Genomic DNA, 18808 nt, shown 5'->3' with positions numbered 1-18808 from the left:
CGGCATATTAAAGAAAGACTTCAAAGCAAACCAATTTCCCTTCCGGTTCAGTATATACAGACAATGTTTTTTTCACACAACAATAATCAAAAGTAGGTTATATGTCTTCAATTTCAAGCAACTTGTGGCGAGCCGCTCCGAATAACTCCGTGGGGCGCATTTGGCCCACGGGCCGCACTTTGCCCAGCTAAGGTCTGCATTATAACCACCAACAGCGGTGCTGTGATTTCACTCTAGTCACCATTAGGAACAAGTTGCTGCCATTGACATCCAATTCCGAGAAGGCAAAAGCTGCATACAGATTTCAGTGTTTTATGGAAAAACTGATCAAAAACTGTAGTCATTCACAGAAGTGAAAAGGCCGATGCGAAACTGTTATATGCAGTTTACATTGAGAATATAATAGTTACACATACATATAATTCAAATATCTGTAGTCGCACTGCTACATCGCTGCCGACTTAAAACTCAAAAGATCCCTGGCCTCGAGAGAAACCCGAATCGCGATTTAATCATAATGTAGTAAATTCCAACGTCCGCGTTTACAGTTAAATCTGATGTATTCCTCAAACGCATAGGCAGGGTTGACGCCAGTATACGACTAAAACAAAGGAATCATGGAAATATGCAAACTTATATCATCATTGGAGTCACTGTTGTAGCGGTTTATAACTCTATTCAACTTGCCAATCATCTTATTATTGCCTATTTCAGGGGTCGGCAACCGCCGGCACGCGAGATGATTTTTCATGGCACACCAAATGATTTGACGAACAGCACCTATTATAACCATATTTGTTGCAAAACATGTCACCTAAGTTTTCAAAATTGAAAGAGAATTTATCCAAATTATTTGATAAATCAACATGGGACAGAGTCTATTAGGGCAGATTTTGTTATCTTGAACATTTTTCCGCGCCCCGCGCGATTGACCATGCCCCATAATTTCTTGATATTGGAATTGTGTTCGTCTCGCGAAAAGATATATTGTTTTAGTTTCGTCTGTTACGTGAAAGCGATTTCAATACATCTGGAGCAATGGCAACCTTTACCGCTATACCGCGATCTTTGGAGCTTTGCAGACAAATCTAGTAGCAGATCAACTTAATTGTGATATTGAACCGGTTGCCGGAGAACCCGGCCTTACAAACTCGGCCCCCGGAGAACCCGGCCCTCGATGAACTCGGCCCTCGGTGAATTCCGCTCTCGGGAAATTTTGAAATTAAGTGTATTAACAAGTATTAATATGAATTAATAAACTAATAATGTTATTATCAACAACTGATTTGTCGATCTTGTAAGGAGGTCAGGGCATGCGTAGGTCACGCAGTCACGGCGTGATCAGATCACGTGATCACGATTGCGTGGTCGGCTCATTGTTAGGGCTGGGCACAATGATTCGAGTACTCGAATCTGAATCGAGTATTAATTACAATGATTCGAGTCGAGTAGTAAAATACGATTTTTTTCGAGTACTGAAATTATAGGTTTCTCACCACTCAAAGTTAATTTATCAACGAGAGTTATAGTTCCGATACTAATTTTCACTGTTCAGCCTCGAAACCTCGATTGGCGGTATCGTAGCATACGAAAGATATGGCACAAAGCTATATACGCAGGTTACTGGACGTAACACATTTCCGAAATCATGATTATCCCACAACATTATCACCAAGTGGAATGAAATCGGTATGGTCGAAAAAAAATACCCAAGAATCTTTTAAGAGATGGTTAACAGGCATTCTATTCTTTGTGGTGGCATATAAACGGTGCATATTTGATCTTTGACGTACTACATTCTGTTATGGCGTCATAATGAGTGATACTCGATTACTCGACTCGACTCGGAGCATATTTGGTGATTCAGAATCGAATCACTCAGGTACTCGATTTTGCCCAGCCCTACTCATTGTTGAATTGACTTGGCGAGGGGCGGACGTGCGACGTTCGACATCCTCGTATCTGTTCATGACATAGCATTGGGTCTTATCGCATTGTAGATTGTGTGTGACTTGTTCAGATGAAAAATATATCCCAACGATTGTTGCTCACATATCAACCACGCGTGGTCTGTTCGTTATTGCAACTGTAGGTTGAGGTGGGGTAGGGTAGGGGGGAAGGGAGACATTAGGGTTCGGGGAGTGGGACATTGGGGTCGGGTAGGATACTAGGGTTGGGGGAGGTGGGATATTAGGGTTGGTGGAGGTGGGATAATAGGGTTAGGGTTAGGATATTAGGGTTGCCGGAGGTGGGATATTAGGGCTGGGGGAGGGGGGATATTAGGGTTGGGGCAGGTGGGATATTAGGGTTAGGGTTAGGATATTAGGGTTGCCGGAGGTGGGATATTAGGGTTGGGGGAGGGAGGATATTAGGGTTGGGGGAGGTGGGATATTAGGGTTGCCGGAGGTGGGATATTAGGGTTGCCGGTGAATACAAAATTTCCCGAGGGCCGGGTTCACATTTAATGCATTTTTAATTCAAAATTGTACGAGGGCCGCATTCACCGAGGTCCAGAGTAGTCGAAAAACACCATGAATACCACAACAAGTAGACCACGCGTGCTTGATATACAAAATTTCCCGAGGGCCGAGTTCGTCGAAGGCCGGGTTTTCCGAGGGCCGGGTTCTCCGAGGGCCGAGTTTGTAAGACCGGGTTCTCCAAGGTCCGGGTTCCCTGGTAATCATTGAACCGACTTGCATGATACAGGGGTGGGGACATTTTTTATCATCAAGCCATCTCATCTTAACATCTTTGATGGGCCTGTCACATATTGGTTATGGCACCGAACACAGTAGACTTGGAAACGATCAAGGCAACCACATAAGATCGATCATTACGCGACTAAATTTAAATGGTGCACATATTACGCACATTAGGTGGTAGGTCTATAGTGCGGTTGCGACCAAAGTTCATACCCTTCGTCACCAATACTGTAAGAATCACTAACGTAACCGATGCAGTTGCCGGGTACAGATAGGTGGTTGGTGTGATTCCTTGCTTGAAACGCTAAATATTACATAATTGATGATTTGTGATAATTTACATTTTTTTAATATTTTGGCCCCTGCATACGAAAGATTGCCGGCCCCTGGCCTATTCCATTGTTTGTGAATTACGATGTAGGCCTACCTAACGGTTATTATCTGTAATAAAATGCAGTGTACTATTGTGTATGTAGGCTTGATAATGAGATATGCAAATGAAAAACAAGGGCATGGATTCTGAGGTAATATTTTGGAATCATTTGACTGGTGAGTCCGCGAGCGATCTAAAGGTTTAATTTCGGCCCGTGATAAGTGGAGTTTGACACTCCTGCCGGACTGTGTTTGTCAACCTAGGGTGGCTTAGATAATCACAAGGAAGGCGCGAACGCTGGCGTCCACCATACCGCTACCTCGGGCCTAAGCCTTCTCCCCGGCCCTTGAGCCGCAGGCCTAGTGTCTTCTAACAATGAGTGAACCCGCAGTAATCATTCATGAGAGGGTTGTGACTTACGGGAATCCCGAGATCGTCCATCCACCATTCTCCGCCGAGATGATTGCAAGCCAAGTCCATATCACCGAAATAAAGTAGAACTGGCACGTCCTGAAATAAATACTTTTGATTTATGAAATACTGATAAAGTATCAATGTATATATATGTATAATGTGTAACTATACCAACATCAAGGTTTACAGTGGCACATTTTTATACCTTTTATTGTGCATCAGCTGATGGCAAAAAAGATTCGTGCAAGTGACTGAATTGGCATTAAATGTGGCAATGTGATATGACAATAATAACGAAGGACGGGACGGCAGTATAATCAACATACTGGTTATGTTGTACAATGTGCACTATACTGTACCCTGTACCGGTACTATGCCGATACTGTACCGGTAGTCCGGTATACTGAACCGGCGTGTTATCGCGAGACATATGTAAGAGTTGTGCGTCTGTCTTGACCTCATCGGAACGCCTGAGACTGGTCTCAAGTTAGGGAACACTGTTGTGGGTTGTTGAACAATGAACATTCGTGATCTACTCTACATTCATTTCCATCGGATCAGAACGCATTTGTACAGCACGATAGCATACAACATACAACATGCAACATAGTATAAGGTCATTAAGCGAGTGTTAGCAATACATATAGGCTATATATTTATACTTTATACATTATGTTGCAATCTGTGAGTTGCAATGAGAGTCTCCGCTGTTGCATCAAGCGGAAGCAAAGTGCGTGTCGGATCACATATTTTCCACGTGATTACTGAATAAATGTAACTAATAAGACAGAGGTCGCATCAACCAAGTGCAACAGTGAAGAAATATGACGCGTGATGACGAGGGACCCAGATCCACATAAATATAGGCCTATAACTGTAGCTAGAGTACAATGGTACATTTCGTGTAATCTTTTAGCTGAAGTCCGATTATGGTGACTTTCTGAAAAAAAGGCCGCCGCCAAAACATATTTTCCAGTAATATTTTTAATTCGATATCACATCATGTTCGGAGCGCAGTGATACTTTAAAAATGGCACTTCTGATTTTTTTCTAGATTTCGTCGCTTCAATATTACACATCGGTCACATTTGTTATTGATATATCGAACGTCTAATAAGGATTGAAGTCACAAATAGCCTACGTTTAACAGAATTCGTCTTACTCTTTTCTGCAAGATATCCAGCATGAAATCTTTGACATCTTCGTATTCCTTTACAAAGTTGTCGTTGATAGGCTGACTGAAGAAGAAATAATGAAGGGTCATTCACTACTCGCTAGGCTACTACAAATTTATTTCTCAATAATATCCCAGTGTGTGAGGGCTTCACAAAGCTTTTCAAACCAGCCCTATCTTATGCAATATGGATGTTCAAGAAATATTTGTATTTATTATATAAAAATTAAATAACATTTTTTTCAAAATTACATTGTCGTGAAATAGGAGTAAAGTAATATCATATATATGTATCTGTATTCTGTAAACTGCTCATAACCAGCCCTTTCGTATGCTTAGGCGATGGCAACACCATCCCCATCGAGGGAGATTCAGATTGTTTGTTTGTTTTATTACATCATTGGCGCTTATCGCTATTATAGTCATTTGCGTCCAGTACATGAATTTCATGAATTGTCTTTGTGCTTTTTTGCTCCTTGAACGCGATCTTTAGCTGCCATCTTTCAAGAGTTCGGCTCTCTCTTCGTCTGAGCTTTTCAACGCTCTATTACAGCGGGATCAGCGATGAGGAGCCCAGATAAACCTCCGACACATAGAAACATGGCAGAGCCGAGACTCGAACCATCAACCATCGATGTCGTGTTTAACCAACTGCGCCACTCGCTTCCCAGGGAGAATCAGATGATATGAATGGGCACATTGCCTTGACGTGCAATGGCTAACACACTCCCAAGACCGAGAAGCTTGGAAAAAGGCTTAGGCCTTCCTCACAATATCAAATTTTACGAGGGGCTGGGTCTTCAGCTGTAGTACCCTGTCTCGCTACCCGCAATATCGATTCCTTAGTCGCTGAAAAGCGTTGAAAACCATTTGTATTTATTTACTAAAACATAACTTTTTATGTGGTAATTATGCCCTTCGCCAAGATTAGAGAGCACAGCGGTGTACTCACGTAAGCTTTAAGAACAACGCTCCTGAATTGTATGGCCTATTTTGTCTTCATATTGCAGTCTTGCGGCCTGCGGACTGTACGAAATTTGAAAGGTGGCCCACGAGCCCTTTTGAGTTGGCGACCCCTGGGTTATGTCATAAACCTAAAGGCTTACTCTGCTAAAACAACAACAACAGCAACACTTTTTTTCATGTCGGTCACTGGTTTGGACTAGGCGGCAATGTTGGTATGACTGTAGTCAAACTCGAGTTACTGCCCAAAGATGACTTGACGTGACTCGGACTCGAATTGCCTCGGAGAGAAATTTGCGAGTCTCGTTTCCAGCTCCTACAATATTATACTTCGTAAAGTCAACTCATGGATACTGTTTCTTTATTTTTATTTTTTATCTTCTTTGTTTTTATCTTTATTTATCTGTTTTCGTTTTTGATAAGATTTGCAGTGAGATCACAAATACGGCCGTGTCAAAATCCCATTTGGTAGTTGCCGCCAAAACAGACAGCTTTCATTGGCATTATAACATCATTGAAAACAAGCATAACTATATTCGGTTCGCATTTTCGACGAAATTTGGTGACATTCTCATACACGCTCAAAAATCTATTTTCCGTCACGCAAGATATTCGGTAGTTGTTGAAAAAGTATTTTCTAAGCGGCTTTATTTAACAGCCTGATCCTTTGACTTAAGCGAAATTACACGGCCTTGTGGGTTAAGTGTTCACAACTCTGCATGTATTTCATCGTGTTTAGTAATACTGTAATGACAAAATACACGCATGGTGGTACCAGGACTATTACCTACAAATCTCCCACTCTTTCGATCGGACGTGTATAGCGTCCTGCACGTCCTGTCGATTCAAATACCAATGTATAGTTGATGTGTTTGAGCATGGGGGAGATAGTCCCAGATTGTTATTCGTCGTGAACAATTTCGCGAGATCAAACTTGTCCTCTCGGAAATATTTTTTCTGCGAAAAGAATCAGTATTTGTTGATGGCGGTTAGCGATAATCAGAAACTCGATACTGCATGGTTACGTTTAATAATCAGGAATTTTTGACGTCATCAACATTTCTATAACGAATTATTATCAGCATTCCCAAAAATAGCGGTAATTGCGACTGTAGCCTGTATCTCACCCAAATCATCCGCAGCAATGCAGTCTCCGTTGACTCTCGATGAAATTGCATTGACATGATGGAGTTTGGTGGAGTGCAGTCTTGATACATATTGTACAAGTTCAACCCGCTGGTGTAGATCGAGTGAACTATATGAATGAACTGAATGGAAAGGTATGACGTTAAAAGTAAGTACAAGAGCGGGGCATGGATCGTAGTCGGATGGGATCGGTTCCGACCGGATCAGCATTTTTCTAATGCGACCGAAGCCGGATCAAAGTCGGATCAGTACTTTTTATAATGCGGTAAGAATTGTTATTGATAGGCATGATTGCTGTAACTAAACTACCAACCACCCTAATGCACTGTGTTAGTTTTAATGTTCAATACAAACCTGTGACTTTTTATTGTCAGAACTTACAACAACACTGTTACAGTTGCAATGTATCCTACATCCCGTGCTGTGTGATCTACTGTTTTTGTAGTTCACTAGAAATATATAGCCTACTCGTAGATGATTATTATCGGAGTTTTTATGATCGGATCACTGTCATTTCAAGATTATGGCACAGGAGTCGGATCAGATAATTGAAAAACAGGATCGGGGTCGAACCAAAGAATTTTGTCAATCCTCTCCGCACTACCGTAGATGCTAAGCGCCTAGCGTAGGGTAGCGTAGGGCATTGCATTTAAAACAACCGGCGTTTTAAACAGAGGCCTTCAAAGAAATTGTGCTTTTTTAAGTTGTAAAATTATGCCGTAATTGTTTAAATACTTTCCAAAAACATGCTGTATGAGCCTTCGGACAATAACCAGCCGATAAAGCCGACGTATATCGATATGGGATGGTTGGAATCCTCATAATAATCAGTTCAACAGCGATACATATATTTCCTCAAAGGGCCTATATTTACCCTCTATTTTCAATTGTCAATGACAACCCGCCATGACGTCATACTTGAATATTCGTGAAGTCATGGCTAAAATAAAAATAGGAAACGTTTGTTTCAAATGCAAGCCCACTAGCGGGATAGCCGCGGATAAGTATAAGTATAAGCCCTTTTCAATTCACTCTCCCAGCAGGGTGATTCAGGGTATCATCAACCAGTGGTTATGCTGTATGCTTATATCTCAAATCCAGTTAAAGTGGAGACGCGGTATCAATGTACTGGAAAATGCAAACTGTTCTCTGAGCCGTCGATCATCAACATCCGAGAGTTTGGTCACTCAGCAGTTTGGATTGAACTTTTGCATGCGACCAATTGTTGCAATGAGATAATAGGGTATGTTTGTCGAATTTGAGATATTTATATCTTCATTTATGTATCCTGAGGTGGATGTTGATGACAGGCCCGACCTCGTATTGTGCAAGTCCAGTTGACGTAGCCGCATTCCGCATGACACAGGCACGCTTCCGTGCTCATCAAATCTCTGCGCAGTAACACCAACATTCATACCACGTAACCCGACAAGGATACTGCATGATTTAGTGATTCTCAGCAAGATGATTATTACATTTCCTGTTATTACAAATCCTATTAATTATTGGATGTCAATCGAAATTTATTGAGCTTGGTCAAGTCTTCGAACATTTTAGCAGCGCGGAGTTTAAGGCATGGCTGCATCACGTCTTGAAGCAGGGAAAGATATTACATCGGCGGCAGGCGTGCAGCTGTTAGCTCTCAAGGAGCATGCATGCGTAATTGCGTACGGCCAATCTTGTTGTGAATGTACTTGCATGTACTTGCGTGTACGTATTACCAAAGATACCCAAAGACGATATATCATTTTGCCCGATACTAAGTATTAGATCAGCACAACACATGGTACAACAAGAATGATTACTTGAGCCAGTTCGCTAGCTGTAGGGGTCCGATTGCTTAACACACTCACTTTTACCGATTAGGTGCGACGCTCACATCTGTCCACATCCGATAATAATTATCTTGGCTCATTTGACATTAGAAGAAAAGGGACAAATGTGCCAATAAAAAAGAACCGCGGATATTAGCGCTGATTCAGTTAACAATGATACGCTAATATGCCACCTATACTTTTAGGAGCTATTTTCATTGATGAGAACCGAAGTTTGCTTCGCTCTCGAAATAGCTTCAACAATACTATGCACATTGCACATTTTATGGACAGACCAGTGGCGTAGTAATGAGGTTTGTGACTTTTCTTGAAGGTAAGCTCGTCTCTCCTTCCAGTTAGCCCCCGTTGTACCATCGCTGAGTCTACGCAATATTCGTGATATATTATGATTATATTATGACAGTGCAATAAATAAGTAAGTGCGGGGCATTCCTTGGCGTCCTGGGAGAAAACCGGCGACTTTTTCTGTTTATAGAAAGCCCACTTTCACCGGTCAATTACCATATATCTTCACAGCAATCACTAGAAACATCTGCGACAACAATCATATCACCAATTAACTACAGAGAAAGTAATTTCATTAAAGACTTTCTTTGTGTGCCCCAAGTGAACGAATGTCTCCGATTAGGAATCGACGTATATTATGATGTCAAAAGGCCAAGTTCGGACATCCATGATTATATCAATAGGAAGAGTAAAAATTTCTTACCGTAATGAGACAGCCTTCGCTCTTCGTATCTCTAAATTTGCAATCACCGGCTAGTGCTTCTTCCTCGCACTTGCAGCATTGGCTGATAAGCTCTAGCCATTTCTCCTTCCCAAACAGTCCATGGTAATACGAATAGTAAACAAGACTTTCGACATTCTTGTTCTGATTCAGAAGAGGATTTCCAATCATGACACCCTAAACAGAATGTTCGCTTGTTACCAAAACTACGAAAACACTATGTTGTCACTTTGCCCACTTTGATTCTGCTGGAGATATGGCTAACTTCGGGCTCTTTGAAGATGAGGCTGACCAAAATCGGAACGTAAAATCCCGCGTAACTCTCCCCGGTAACGAAAATATCGGCTTGTCCCAGTTCGCTAAATTTGTGGAAGAAAACCTTGATTGCCTTCATCGCGTCTTGCGCCGTCTGATGAGAAAGATCAGATCTATCGATCAATCACGCAATTGCGATGGAGCGGCAAAAATCCTCTGGAATCGGTTGTTCTAAAACCGAGTCCCGTGGTATGTCATACGGACCTCTGAGAATTTGAGTCCGAAGCCATATGGCCAAATCAAGATTCTTACACAATACTTTATACTCTACATTATGTGCTATACAGAACCAGCGATTAAGAAAAGTCGAGATATTGTTGATCCTGTAGTGAACGTTGAAGTTCCACAAGGTACAGAACTTGAGGTTTAGAAAGTTCTCCAGGTTAATTTGAACATGACCGTGAACACAAACATCTGACGTCACATGGCGTCACAATGCTTATTTCAAACACTTCATGTCCGTGAAGATATTATTGTGTAGAGCAGGGGTCACGAACACGCTTTACGAGGATATAGTTTTCCAGCAAATAGGCTATCGTCGTACCGTGTCTATAACTAACCCGAATATCGATTCTCCAATCCTGGGGCGAACAATCTACGGCAGTAGAAGAAAAATTATGCGGTCGTCGATACTCAATTCAATTAGGATGTGTTGGCGGCTTTCAATATTATGCAAATTGAATTTACGAATTGACTCCCTAATTAATGTGAGGTTTGAATTATTCTTGAAATTTTCTTCGCGCTACGCGCCCTTCAATGCGAGTTGATTTTGAATTTTAATACAGCAGCGTCCTTTGTAATCTGAGTCCCACAGTACAGATGCGAACAGTAGAGAAAAATGAAGCACCCCATAAAGAAATACCCATTTTTAATCGTGTTCTACTCATCTCGAATTATTTTTCTCTGGTAGGCCTGCATTTGGGCGAATCCAATATATTTCCACTATAACGACAATTCTAATCGGAGGTCACGAAATAACTGCATGCAACATAGGGGACTAATGAGAATTGGCCTACCCAAAGATGCACCACAGCATTAATAACTTCTTTTATGTATTTGAAGACACCCCCTGCATAAACTCTACTGGTGAATCTGATCACATGGGCCGAGAAAGGATGAATATGTGATAGTAATATGTGAAACTATACTAATATTAAATGATGAAATTCACTCATGAAGATGGAAAATTTTTCGCACTTCGCACGACTACAGTGCGAATCCCCGTCGCTCTTCACAACATGACTATATTCACGATCTCGGTGCCCATACTAAGCCGATATGCGTAAATAGATTGGTCTGGAGTGTATACCAGGTCTGGAGTGTATACCAGCAATGGACGTGGTGAGTTTGACGTGGATATTTGGCCCCAGTTTGTTTATTACCACTATGCACCATAATGCGGCCGCGGGCTACATGCATGAGTAATCGAAATGCGACCGTGAATAACAAAACGGATCCCCACCCCTGTTTTAGTTGCTACAGAGTGTTGTCAGGTATCGTGCGCAGCTCATAGTTCAAAACATAATGACATTGATGAGCATGATAATTTTTGTTGTATTTGTGTTTGTTCAATAAAATATTATTCATTTTGTGGTGACTATGCCCGTCGCCCATGTAAGAGAGCACAGCATTGTACTTACAGTTATCATACGTAGTTGTTAAGCTGTGTTGGTTATGTTAATCACGATATTGAAGTCATGCGGCCCGCGGCCTCTAAAAATTTTGAAAAGTGGCCCGCGACCCATTTTGAGTTGGCGACCCCTGGTGTAGAGGTACAATGCTTGAGACACAAATTATCGCTTTTTTTAAATCTAAAACATCCTATTGTCATTGTGCCGTTCGAAAATATAAAATCGGGATAGTAATCCTTGAGCTTAACTCCCCCTCTCGACATTCAAATGTAGGGATCAACGATACATAACTATATGTGTATATTTAAGACTGATAGATATTAGCGTAAGCCTACCTACATGTTTGAACCCGCTTATCGAAATCATCATGAGTGCGGATTGATAGTTCTAATTGCTGATATATTAGGGGACAATGCTCATCTGCGGGGGCTGTGATATTGAAAAGGGCTTTTCCCTTCCTATCCACGCCTCTGTTTCTGTTACGTGTGGTGTTCTTGGTATTTTTCGACGACAAAGGTCATTTACACCAGGCCAATATTCTTTATTATGATTCCGTATCTGCCGACTTGTAGCACGGCCCACTTCTAGGCCTTTTAAGATACATCTTTCGCGGATGACATGGCGGGGAGGAGCCTTGCTGAATCTCCCACACTTGGTTTATCAATGCTCATCCTCGCCATCTGCTCCGCTTAAGTGGCGCTTTTAGAATGCGTTAGGCTTTGAAAATGAACACCGGCCAGTGATATTGTGGCCATGCCATTGTGAGGAGGTAGGAGTGTTTCTAATAATGACACCAACTGTATCGTCGTTGATTTCGTCGTGTTCTGGTCCGTAGGAAAACCCCACTCCAACCGGCGACTCGAGGTAAAGAATATGGCCAAGCGTATTCCACGAAGACGGATTGGGGTACAGTTCCCGATGTTCACCAAACTGAAAATGTGAAACGAATTGCGTAAATATAAAATACTTCCACTCAAAGCACTTTAATATTTAGCTTTTCAATTCCTTTGAGATTTAAGCACAATTAAACCAGCATTCGCCGATATGTAACACCGAAAAAACATCATGCATTCCGTCAATCTGGTTGCAGGAACCACTTGAGCAAGGTCACCAATCACCGAATCGCGGACGTCTGGCACAATGGTTTCCAACGTGAGAGCGATGCAGGATTTTGAGAAATAAGGGGACGAAAATACCAAAGGCGGCGACTGAGGGGCTATAGCAGGCGAAAATGTTGCAACGTCCAGTGAGATATATTTAATTAAGACGGTAAAAATGCACGTACAGACGGCTTATTCTGCATATGACGCTAAAACAGGTCAACTCAACGGAAAGTAGACAAGTAGACTGGTTTTCCGAGCACCTACCGCCTCGGAATAACGGCCATATCATTTATAGTAAATTGATCAGCGATCAGAGTTAAGTGAATAAATTTCCTGATTCTATATGTCCTTTTTTCTGATCCGTAAATATCGGGGGCGAAAATTTGTGTCGAGATGGATAAGAGGGCGATGAGTCGAAAAAGGTTGGGAGCCACTGTATATGGGCATTGTTTAAGAACATGTGATCGCTACCATTCCTGACCAACGTTATATATCTGATATCTGTCACGAACTCTCTTTGATACCAACTAAACAACACTTCACATCGCATATGCAATATGCAAGCCTCTACAGGAAATAAAATCGTAACTCACGCGATACGGTCCGTTTTCAGTAAACAAACCTTCCATAGAACTGCATCCTGGTCCGCCATTAAACCAAATTATCAAGTTCTGGGAAGCTGGATCTTCGCACTCGACAAACCTTTGAAAATAGAATAAATTGACAGGTTAGGATGAGTGGTATATTGAAGGTCGTTGCGGAAGAAAGTATTTGGGATGCATAACTAGTCTATGTCTGCGTAAGCACGTTATATCCCTGTCTGTAAAGGTATACTCCGCGACTCTCGTCAGAAAGAATTCCTTGATAAATAGCAATAGTAAAATTTTCCCAGCAACCGGTTGAATTACAAATGAATAGATCGATACAAAACAGATACGTGAACAACTATTATTTACACTTTACAGGTTACGAAGGAATTCTTGAGATTACATGAAGTTCAAACCCTAGAGTAGGGTTACCATACGTCCTCTTTTACGAGGATTTGTCCTCTTTTTTGACTTTTTCGGCCCAAATGTCCTCTTTTTTGAGGTTTTGTCCTATTTTTAGAGAATTTTGTTTTAAAATTCGTGTGAGATACAGTAAATCAGCACTCAAGTAACGCTCCGGCGGCTATTTCGGAAGCTGAGCCGGAAAGTTGACGAGGCGTATACAGGCAACCCGCGGCGTGGTCCGCATGCGCCGGTCGCATGTCTCTGCTGAGATTCTTCATTTCATGTTCATAAATTTCATGAAATAATATTTCTCTCCTTTGAATTTCACTGGGAACGTTATCGCTTATAGAATAATGTTCGAAGGTAGAGAAACCAGTTCTATATGCGATTGCGAAACGTGTTTACGACATTCATGTTCAAATTGATTGTGACGTGATGAGTTCAAAGATCAATAAGTTTTGGGAAGTACCGCGTGCCAGTAGCTAACCGACCACGAAGTAGGAAAGATTTACCATTTTCTCAAGATTTCCCTCCGGTATTGTCAGTCTGAAAATTTTGAGATTTCCAAAATATGGTAACCCTATACCCTAGGGTCGCGTGAGCGTGTTTACAACGACGTCAGAAACAGTTATGGGTCCCATTAAAGGCACTTCAGTGGATATCTGATTACAATTAGCCTACTACACGCATTAATTTGCAGTTTATTGAGGTTCATACGGCGAATTTAGGCTGCATGACGCCATTAGCAGACAAATATATTGTATTCCGGCCTCCGGAATACAAAGAGCCTTTTGAACCCATTTCCCGTGACACAAACCAGCTGAATTCTCAACATTCTGGTGCATTCCTAAAATGAAGATTGCGCCACTTAAATACAGTTTTATTTCACTCATGCTAAACTATCATATAGGCCTATATATGATCCGAGCCGACAATTCATGTGATGTGGAAGCGATGGAAAGTTACAACACGACGTCGAAGCCTTCAAGCTTGAGGGTACAGTGATGGCTGATATTATCGACGTTAACATCGTGTATCCCAATGGGTTAATAAAAAATACAACATATGCAACTCTCAACATGAGTTTATCCCATACCCTTGTGCTTCTCTTTCACACATATCACATATTTTTTGCGGTTGTGAAAGAGTCCTAATGCGCTTTATTTTATAGTAATACCAAGAATTCTCACGCGCAGCTGTATGGGAAATGATTAACTTTGATGAACCTGTCCCGAAAATTATCTTTGTACTGCAAGTATGTCAACATAATTTATGAAATCTGGGGAATGAGTTTTGGCTCGTTACAATCCCCCTATAATTAGGGCAAATTGGTATATAGCGGGGATTTGTAGGCGGAGGTACTGTTGAAAGATGATAAAACAATGTTTTGCTTCGATTATTATGAAATATAGTTATCAATAATTTTTGAAAATTAAACGATGTGGTGCTTAAGCCCAAATCGATCTGGTGTGCCACCGCCAACATTTAGTATCACAAGTCAATTGACTATCTATCTATGGCTTAATACAGCGGTTAATACAGCAGTGCCAATTGAACTGCTCAGGCGTGCCGCGAGAAAATGTGATCAGCAAGGCCGACGTATATATAAGCAAAATTTTGTAATCCAAATGCAGAGTGTGAAGTAATCGGTGGTTCTGTTCAGACTCACAATATACAATGCGATACGATGCAATGTATTCGTAGGGGATGTCGAAACCAGGGCTTTGGAGCCGGAGCCGGGAGCCCAGGAGCCGTGCATTTTTACCGGAGCTGGAGCCGGAGCTGGAGCTAGTTATTCGAGGAGTAGCTCCGGCTCCGACGTATTTCATAAGAAGCTATTATATATGCAACAACCATATCTGCTGACTTCACATAATTCAACAGCAGGCCTTCACGAAATTAAGAATCTTTTCCTCATTGGCGCTACCTTTTCCGCCTAACTATGTTTCTGGGGATTTAACAGCAGAGCAGTCATATGTTAAATTTTCATACATGAGTGCCGAGCCTCGGTATGCCAGATATGCCAGTGAATATTGTGGGTATTCGGCATATCCGCAATTTCATCATCAGCACAACCTTGTTGGCCAATTGTAAGGTTCGAAAATAATGATCACTATGTATTACACGAAATGGGAGAGAGGATAAAAACGTGATTTCGTTGCACATGTCGATATAACGATCACGAGCCGATAAATTCAATCTCATCGTTGCTATGAATCGGATGAGCAAATACTCGTTCTTTCGTGATATTTCTTTAATCGGGCCGCGAAATTGGACAGTGTTATTGAGCATGCAATTATGCATGCGAATAGGAATTCATTACTGCGCATGATCGTCATTCACTCCAATAAGGATTGTCGAGCGTGAATAGGGGATGGCAAAAGAGTAGCCCAAACGCCGTTACAGTCAGCGAACAATTGTCGCGTTGCGAGCTACTCAATGCGATGTCAGGACCCATGGCATTTTATGTTGGAGACAAATTACTGATTTGATACACGATTTCCAATTTGTAATCATCTGTTTCGTAAATTCGTTCTTGATGTCTGCTTGATAGTTTAGTATTCCCGGATTATCGCGCGAGTGCGCTGCCCACTAGCCGCGCCAGGCGCGTAAAATTTTCAAGGTTAATATTATTATTACTTGAGAATATTGCGGGTCGACTGTATATCGCCCGCTGGGCTCAGTTTCAAAGGAAAGGACTATTCGGCATCTGGACATATCGATATCGAAGATTTCCGCTAATATACGACAGTCATTTTGTGCCTACATTTCATCGTCGACGATATTTCTGCTAGCGCAAACGCGAAAAGACTTTCTCTCGTAATTGCAAATATAGTTAGACTCAATCGGCTAAATCAGGCGTTTTTTCATGTTCAGTAGGGGGTAGGATATAAAGCAAGAAATCGTGTGACAATTAAAAACGCTAAGCGTGAAGAGAAATTTTACTGCTCTTTTAATTTATGGTCGTGTACGACGATTTACTAAAAATGTAACTGGGCCCTGGATCTGCCAATGCGTCGGAATGATATTCCAGTCATCATCGACAACATCCCAAGTGTTGTGGCCAGACTAATCATATTTTTGGTTGGCCTTCAGTTCACAATCTGAGCAATTCAATTTCCATAATATAACAGGATTTCGTTAACATAATGGGAAATTAGCTCGCGGGCTACTCACAATGCCCACCCCTGATCAAATAGTGATAGTTTTCGAAGCCGGAGCCGGAGCTGGAGCCGGAGCAGTGGTAATAATGCGGCTCCGGAGCTGGAGCCGGAGCTACTGTATGATCGAAGAAAGCCCCGGAGCCGGAGCAATGCAAATTCAGGGCTGCTCCAAAGCCCTGGTCGAAACGACCAAGTACGCTATCTCAATCTAACTGGCATCCCCCTTAACCTAATGTCAGTGTTCGATCTTCAGCTTTCATTTTAGGATTCGTCGCTCATTATATTATCTTCCTTCTATTGGTCATTGATCGAGTCTTTCCCGGAACTTTTTATTGTAAAGACGCTGTGGGCACAGTGACATGGGGAAGTAAAATATTAGATACGCTGACGCTGCGGAACTTGCTACTGTCAAGCATCAATCCGCCGCCTTTGCCGCCAATGGTGGTGGTCGACCTGCGCGAAATCGCGAACTCGCCCACATATAGTAGCAGTTGGGACGGTTATAAATAAACAAAAGGTCATCATTTGGTTAATTAGAACGTGATGTGGAGATTTGGACGAACGTGTTTCCGCATACAGTGACATGACGCAGATTGATGACCTTTGGTCAGTTTATTATTCTGGTCATAATCTTGGCAAATCTTCGACATCTACGGTCATTTTACACCAGACGGATGATGCTAACTTGTAGCACGGCCCACTTTCACATCTGAGTTTTTGAAAGCCGCCGACCGCTTTTGCAGATCGGATGGCGAGGAGGAGCCTAAATAGCCTATGTCCCTAACAAATAGGAAGGGATTCCATGTTGCAGCGGTATAACGTTTCACCACGCTACTCGCCACTCAAGGTAGGCTACTCGAAGTGCCATAGGGTGGCGCGAAATATTTTTCCCTTTGAGAGGGTGTCGCGAGATCGAACACGTTGAGATTCACTGGTTTATACGTTAACTTATAGCTTTGGTAACTAGGACAAACTCCACGAGAGGAGATAGGTTCGATGATGAATAATACCTTGCAATATTTTTCTCCTTCCAACATATTTTGGTCTCAACTCATGTATGTTATTCGCCATTCGAAAAGAACAAAAACATCACAAAGACTAGGACAGCGGTTTTCAACCTATAGCCTACTACCCGACGGAACATTTAGTGCACAAAATGAACCGTGCATCAACCGAGTTTTGAAAGAACTAAACCATTACAGTGTGATTTTGACTAAAATGTTATGATGAATAATAATTATTGCAAATCTGTGTGATTTCTGCTGTTCCCCTTCAGATATGAATTCAGAAAGGCGAGTCTTCACCTAGGAAAGAGTCGTCGTTTTGTTCAGTGGAAATGCTACATCGTGATACCTATTGCTTAATTACAGAGGTGGTCAAAGCAGTCAAGAAAGCTACTCAAGTAGAAGTAGAATTAGCGACGAAAACATCTACTCAAGTACGAGTAGAAGTACTTTTTCCATAATCTATTTAAATCTACTTGAAGTAGAAGTAAAATTGATCGACTTTAAATCTACTCAAGTAAGTAAGTAGTTTTGAAAACAGTCTTAATTCGTTCGCATGGACTGTGAAATGCTGCAAATTTAGCTATGCGGAAGATGCAGAGAGCTTGATTCGTATTGATGCATCCCAAGAGGTATCAATTATTGACAGAATAAGCATTCTTTCGCATCATGGGATGCAAATGATAGTATTGATATGAAAATGCGATACTAACCTTTTGTTTACTAGAATACCCCGTTTTAGAGAACATCATGAAATGGCGCCATACCCCATATTATAAGGCCCCAAGTTTAGGCGAAGAGCAATACGGATAAGCTGTATCGGATACGGTTTCAACACTTTGCGCGATTAGTATACATTAATAACAAATATTGTGGATCGTAAAATTTATATTTAGTGTAGGTTTATTTTCGGAAAATAGAGGCATTACTACACTTGCTTTTATGCTTCAACATGTATGTTCTGCAGACAAAAGAACTGAAAGTAATTAGAACTCAAAGTATGATACTCGGAATTGAAAGTGAAATACAAATACCACTTCTAAAAAGCGGAAAATATAGTTAATGACTTTTGTCCATAAAGATTCAAAAGTGATCTGCTAAAACAAGTGTAACGTTGAAAAAAGCCGGATTTCTCAGATTAGCAGGACACGTCATGGGCTGATAGATGATAGGTAATTGCTAGATTGCGAAACGGTAGTTTCAAACGTTATGAATATTAAATATTAGTACTCCGTGAAAACAGCCCCGAAATTCCTCAGGCAATC

General features: G+C 41.5%; 1 protein-coding gene across 1 annotated transcript in view; it reads right to left on the bottom strand.

Annotated features, from left to right (window-relative positions):
• LOC145449539 (lysosomal protective protein-like) overlaps positions 1 to 18808 on the bottom strand; it is a 41938-nt gene that overhangs the window by 19578 nt on the left and 3552 nt on the right. The window contains exons 2-9 of the mRNA XM_080327925.1: positions 12977 to 13085; positions 12079 to 12210; positions 9573 to 9743; positions 9317 to 9511; positions 6754 to 6894; positions 6414 to 6583; positions 4652 to 4727; positions 3496 to 3585 (exon numbers count right to left, since the gene is read on the bottom strand). Of these exons, the coding sequence (XP_080184051.1) occupies positions 3496 to 3585; positions 4652 to 4727; positions 6414 to 6583; positions 6754 to 6894; positions 9317 to 9511; positions 9573 to 9743; positions 12079 to 12210; positions 12977 to 13085 (1084 nt within the window). The remainder of the gene's footprint in view (positions 1 to 3495; positions 3586 to 4651; positions 4728 to 6413; positions 6584 to 6753; positions 6895 to 9316; positions 9512 to 9572; positions 9744 to 12078; positions 12211 to 12976; positions 13086 to 18808) is intronic.

This window comes from Botryllus schlosseri, chromosome 11 (assembly GCF_051294905.1).
Source record: "Botryllus schlosseri isolate E-star chromosome 11, Bs_hap1, whole genome shotgun sequence".
NCBI lineage: Eukaryota > Metazoa > Chordata > Ascidiacea > Stolidobranchia > Styelidae > Botryllus > Botryllus schlosseri.
This window is presented reverse-complemented; position numbering and strand designations above follow the sequence as displayed.